Source organism: Lynx canadensis, chromosome E1 (assembly GCF_007474595.2).
Source record: "Lynx canadensis isolate LIC74 chromosome E1, mLynCan4.pri.v2, whole genome shotgun sequence".
In the NCBI taxonomy this organism is placed as follows: Eukaryota; Metazoa; Chordata; class Mammalia; order Carnivora; family Felidae; genus Lynx; species Lynx canadensis.
The window spans coordinates 39,538,820-39,544,623 of record NC_044316.2 but is presented as its reverse complement, the minus strand read 5'-3'; the positions used below and the strand labels follow the sequence as shown (position 1 = coordinate 39,544,623).

Sequence of the window (5,804 nt, the reverse complement as noted above, 5' to 3'; positions counted from 1 at the left end):
GGTCACTCAGTGTTTTCTCTTCCTAAAATCTATGCAACTTTTTTTTTTTTTAACACCCTCTCTTATTGCCTTTATAATATTAAGGTCATTTACTTTCTTATTCCTCTTACTAAAAATCTAACCCCTTCCCTCCAAGCAAGCTAAGCCATGTCCCACATTGGACACTCCGTACACATCCGCTGAAACAAACTAATTGTGATTTGATTTTCTTTCCTCAATGTGCCTGATTACTATCTTAGACTTTGCCATGATGGGAACATTTGGAGGCAGGAAAAGAATATAGAATGGGAGAGACTTTGGGGGGATATTGGGAGTCTCTGGGTCTTGATGGTCTCACAGAGATAAGCTGACTGAGGGGAAAGGGACATAAACCACAGAATGCGGGCCACTTGGAGAAGACCTCGTTTTCTCTGTATTCTAGGACCCTGCAGTGAGGGGGAAGCTTCCTGTGTGGGTGAAGGCCTCTTTCATGAGCTCATTAACTCTTTATGAGAGACAAAATCACTGACTAATAGAGTGATTGTATGAGAATCAATATAAATATTAATGAGGAAAATGCCTATTTTCTTGCACCAACACCCACTACAAGCCTATATAAGTTCTGGAGGAGAAGGAAGGCTTCATCTTCAAGCAAATCCAACTGCGGGCAAAGCACGAGCCTGGCCTGTACACCATGACTTCTACTCATTGTGATTCTCTCCTCAGTGGACAGGTTTCGGAGCCCACGGCTGCCTCCCTGTGCCTGTCTGCCACCCTGGCACATGCCAACCGGGTGCGTGTGGGGACAACTCCTCTGGGCCGACCCAGCCTCTGTGTGCCCTACAGCTGCCAAACCGCTTGCCCCTTGCCAGGGACCCGCGACATTCCCGGCAACATCGGAGTGTGTGAGAACTATGGGGAAGGCGCCCCGATTGGCCACGAGAAAGTGACCATGCAGTTCCTGAACGACCGCCTGGCCAACTACCTGGAGAAGGTGCGTCAGCTGGAGCGGGAGAACGCGGAGCTGGAGACCAAGATCCGAGAGTCAAGCAAATGCCACGAGTCCAGCGTGTGTCCAGACTACCAGTCGTACTTCCGGACCATCGAGGAGCTCCAGCAGAAGGTGAGGTCTGTGGTGCTCCAGGTCAGGGGTTGGTAAACTATGGCCCCATTTGGTCTACTGACTGATTTTGTAAATAAAGTTTTATTGGTACACAGCCATGCTCATTCATTAATGTATTGTATATGGCTGCTTTTGTGCTATAATGGCAGAGTTGAGTAGTTGTGACAGAGATTCATGGCCTTCAAAGCCTTAAATATTTACTGTTTTGCCCTTTTCAGAAAAAGATTACTGATACTTGCACAGAATTTTGAGGGCCTGGATTGACAGTGGAAACAGCCATAGCTGAAATTTTTCTTTCTCTTTCTTTCTTTCTTTCTTTCTTTCTTTCTTTCTTTCTTTCTTTCTTTCTTCTTTTTTCTTTCTCTTTCTTTCTCTCTCTCTTTCTTTCTTTCTTCTTCTTTATTTCTTTCTTTCTTCCTTTTTCTTTCTTTCTTGTTGATTGTGGGAAGAGAATCTCTTGAGTGGAGGTGAATGGGAATATGTAAAAGACGAGATGTAGGATTTGGCTCTCTAGGATTTATGTTTACTTAGTCTCAGTCCTTACAAATCTAACATTGTAGTTGCAAAAGCAGTGCAATGTAATTTCTGGCATGGCACAAGGTAGAATGTTGTAATGTCCTTCATGAGCCAGTATATGACCATTCAGTAGCATTGGTCTCTTCTGTATATCTGCTGTCCCCTTTGTAGGTCAATGCAATACTTCTTAAGAGCCTACATCTTAGTTTTGGAGATGGGGAGACAAAGAATGTCAGAATAGGGGCCAAAAAACCTGGCTAGATTCACAGAAGACCTTTGGGGAGGTTGGCTAACCAACATGAGGGACTTCTTAAGAACAGGTTCCCTGGGGCGCCTGGGTGGCTCAGTCGTTAAGCGTCTGGCGTTGGCTCAGGTCACGATCTTGCAGTTTGTGGGTTCGAGCCCCATGTTGGGCTCTGTGCTGACAGCTCAGAGCCTGGAGCCTGCTTTGGATTCTGTGTCTCCCTCTCTCTGCCCCTTCCTTGCTCATGCTCTGTCTCTCAAAAATAAATAAACATTAAAAAATTATGTATAGAAAAAAAGAACAGGTCCCCCTTTATGTAAACCTTTCATATCCAGCCCATTGTTCTGTGGCCTAGATTTCAGATCTTGTTTATATCAGGGGAAGCATCACAGCTGGAGAAATAAAATTGAGTCTCTGTCAAATGTTCGGTTTGCTACTCCTTTCTATCTCCCAGTTCCTTTGGCCGTACGCCTTCAGCCTCTGCCAAGCATCTTCTTGCACACCACCCCCCGTCCTGCACCACACCAGGATCTCTTACGTGTTGGGAGTTTGCGCTGTCCCAAGGTGATGCTGTGAATCTTAGCCAATGGAACGTCTTTTGACCTGAGGCCATTGATGGTTCTGGAGGTAGTGAATTACTGAGCCTGCTTTCTCTCCCCAGATCCTGTGCATCAAATCTGAGAACAACAGGCTGGTTGTGCAAATAGACAACGCCAAGCTGGCTGCAGATGACTTCAGGACCAAGTGAGTTGGGGTAGGGCACGCAGAGGGAGGAGCCAGGGGCCTCCCTGACTTCTTCGGTCTTGTGATGCAGCCGGCGTCAGAGATGTAATTTTTTTTTTTCAGGGCCCTGTAGAAGTCTCACTCCTCTGGAGCTAAAGAAAGCCATTTCCATCCTCCTTTTTGGCATTTGGCTTCTAATCCGAGAGAGAACCCAGGTTCTGTCTCAGTAGGGGACGGGAACGAGGAGGGTCTGCAGGGGTCACCTGGCGTGGCAACTGCCTGGTGTGATTCGGCTGCCTCCCCTTTGGCCACCAGCCCACCCTGGCACTCTCAGTACCGGCCACTCTGCCAGGCTTGTCCTAGGTGCTCAGGGTCACATGCATGGGGAACACCCATTGCTGGCAGGGCTGGGCATGTAGCCACATAGGAAATGCCGACTGCCAGTGTCCTGGGGCCCCTCTGCTCTCTAACCTCGATTTCTGTACGTGCCCTGCTAAAGGTACCAGACGGAGCACTCCCTCCGCCAGCTGGGGGAGGCCGACGTCTGCGGCCTGCGCAGGGCCCTGGACGACCTCACACTCGCCAAGTGTGACCTGGAGGCGCAGCTGGAGTCCCTGAAGGAGGAGCTGCTCTGCCTGAAGAAGAACCACGAGCAGGTGCATGGCCTTTTGCGTGAGACTTTCTGGGGGGGGGGGGGGAATTCACGCTCATTTGGGGGAAGAAATGAAGCTCTTCGTCCTGCTCAGGATGGAAGTTCTGCAGGCTCTGCCTCATGGTTAAGCCTCACGAGCTACAGAGGTGAGCTCCTGCTTTGGTGGGGGCCCGCTCTTCCTCCGCAGCCTCTACGAGTTGTGGGGCTGGTGCCGTAGGTGACTCTCCCTCGGAGGGGCACAGGGAAATCACTGGGGGGCGGGGGAGGGACAGGAAGTGGGGGACGAGGCTTTGGGTGGAGGGCAGTGGGGGGGTCCCACGAATGGGATGTCCTCCTCCTGTGCCCACAGGAAGTCCACATCCTGAGGGGCCAGCTGGGGGACAAGCTCCAGATTAAGTTGGACGCGGAGCCCACCGTGGACCTGAGCAGGGTGCTGGACGAGATGCGGTGCCACTACGAGGCCATGATGCAGACCGGCCGCAACGACGTGGAGCAGTGGTTCCGAGATCAGGTGAGGGCGCCGCCTCGGAGCAGGGAGGGCCCCCCGGCTTCCACCTGGGCAGGGGGGTGATGTGATGTCTCTGTGCCCTTGTGCTTCAGTGCGAGAGCATCAGCAAGCAGGACATGTCCTGCTCCGAGGAGCTGCAGTGCTGCCAGTCGGAGATCCTGGAGCTGAGGCGCACGGTGAACGCCCTGGAGGTGGAGCTTCAGGCCCAGCACACGCTGGTGAGCCCCTCTGTACGCCTGGCAGACCCGGCTTGGCTCCCACGCCCAAGGGCACTTCCGGGTCAGGACGTGCCTCCCTTGAATACAGACCAGGACACGGCTCAAACCTCGACTTTCTCATAGATGTGGAGGCTGAGGGCATGAACATTCACCCAGGGGAGGGAGGCTCTGCAAACTTCTCCTGAGGGTCTCCAGTGATGAGCAATAGCACGATGATGTTCGTTCTTCCAGCTGACGGCCTGCTAATGGGACCCAGAATGTTCTCTGGGCCTGGGCAGTGCCTTGGGGTGTCAAGGTCTTACCGAAGAGGCTGAGGGCTGCGTTCCGTGACTTCCCACCTGCTTCCCCCTTTCGTGTTACAGAAGGACTGTCTGCAGAACTCCCTGTGTGAGTCGGATGCACGCTTCGGCACCGAGCTGGCCCAGATGCAGATCCTGATCCGCGACGTGGAGGAGCAGCTGTCTGAGATCCGGGCTGACCTGGAGCGACAGAACCAGGAGTACCAGGTGCTGCTGGACGTCAAGGCCCGGCTGGAGGGCGAGATCAACACGTACCGGAAACTTCTGGAGAGCGAGGATCGCAAGTACGTGCCCTGACGTTCGTGTCAATGTCGGGTGTGAAAGCAGAGACCTCTCATGGGAGTGATTTGAAAGGAGGAGCGTGCATTGCCGACCACATCTCTGGGGACAGACTTGGTACCCGGTAAACCTGGTGAGCTGCCTGGATGTGGAGGAGGGCCCGTGGGAACTTTTCGGCTCACGCCTTCCATTTTGCTGACCACGTTCCCAGATGCCAGTCACTGCCACGGGGGAGGGGGAGAGGTGCTGACATACTGGAGAGCTCAGTGCATTTAGGTTTTGCTAAACTCCCTGGAGGAAGTATTCCGGTAACAGGGAATCTTCATACTCAACGTTAAAATATATCGCTAAGGGCACTTGCAGCCATTGTCTCATTTTGTCCTTCCATTGCACTGTGAGAAAGGTAAGGGGGCTACACACTCCCCTTTAAGCAATAAAGGACAAGGCTACGGGCTGTGTGTAAATCTGGAGGGCAGCTGACGCCCAGCCTGCTCTCGCCCGGCCAGCCTTTCTGCCTTTCTCCGCCGTGTTCCTTCGCCTGTGGCAGGAAGCTCAGGTTTTGCACGTGGCCCCCTGAGCTCCCGTCCCAGCTCCACAGTGGGCTCCAACCACATCACTACCCTGTCTTTAGGCCTGGCAGGACCTCTGAGCTCTAAAATCCCCTTTGGCGTTTCCGATGCTAAAGCGCATACTTTTTGTCTTTCATGCCCCCGTCTCACGCCAATGTTTGAAACACCTTTTCTTTCTCCGTAGGCTGCCTTACAACCCTTGTGCAACCCCGGCCTCCAGGACGCCCTGCCCGGCCCCTGTGGCCTCTGGGCCCTGCTCTCCCTGCCTTTCCGGGCCTCCTCCTCCTCGGGCCTCCTGTGCCTCCCGCTCATCATCTCGATGCTGACGTTCCCCTCAGCTTGAGGGATCGGGGGATGGGGAATGTCTGCAGCCCCGCCGGCCCCCTTCTGCGGGCCTGCCCCCTCCCCCAGCCCCTACCCTCCCGGGTCTTGCCCCCTCAGCCTGGCCCGGCTGCAGACTGACGACGCCAGGCAGCGCTTCTCTGCTGATGGGCTGTCCGGTCCGGCGGCTCAGCCCTCCCCCCTGGATTTGTGCTTCCTCTCTCCTCTCTTCTGTGGCCTCACAGTCTGAGATGTGGTAGGGAAACTTTCTGCTAATAAACTTCAGTTCCGCAGCATGAAGAGCCCAGGGCCTGTGGCCAAGGTCTCCACGCTGTGCCAAGAGGTGTCCTGGAGCCCGCTGATGGAAACAGGG

At 53.7% G+C, this 5,804-nt stretch overlaps 1 protein-coding gene across 1 annotated transcript; it reads left to right on the top strand.

The window, feature by feature from the left end:
• Window positions 1-673: 673 nt before the first annotated feature.
• On the top strand, window positions 674-5,436 carry LOC115500308 (keratin, type I cuticular Ha8-like). The gene is made up of 7 exons (XM_030294609.1): window positions 674-1,102; window positions 2,524-2,606; window positions 3,085-3,241; window positions 3,587-3,748; window positions 3,838-3,963; window positions 4,326-4,546; window positions 5,295-5,436. The coding sequence occupies exons 1-7, from the start codon at window positions 674-676 to the stop codon at window positions 5,434-5,436; spliced, it is 1,320 nt and encodes a 439-aa protein (XP_030150469.1).
• The last annotated feature ends 368 nt before the right edge of the window (window positions 5,437-5,804 follow it).

Coding starts and splice junctions, on each gene's coding strand:
- LOC115500308 (XM_030294609.1), top strand. CDS start 674: ATGACTTCTACTCATTGTGATTCTCTCCTCAGTGGACAGGTTTCGGAG. Junction 2,607..3,084: donor GCAGATGACTTCAGGACCAA/GTGAGTTGGGGT, acceptor GCCCTGCTAAAG/GTACCAGACGGAGCACTCCC. Junction 3,964..4,325: donor TTCAGGCCCAGCACACGCTG/GTGAGCCCCTCT, acceptor TTCGTGTTACAG/AAGGACTGTCTGCAGAACTC.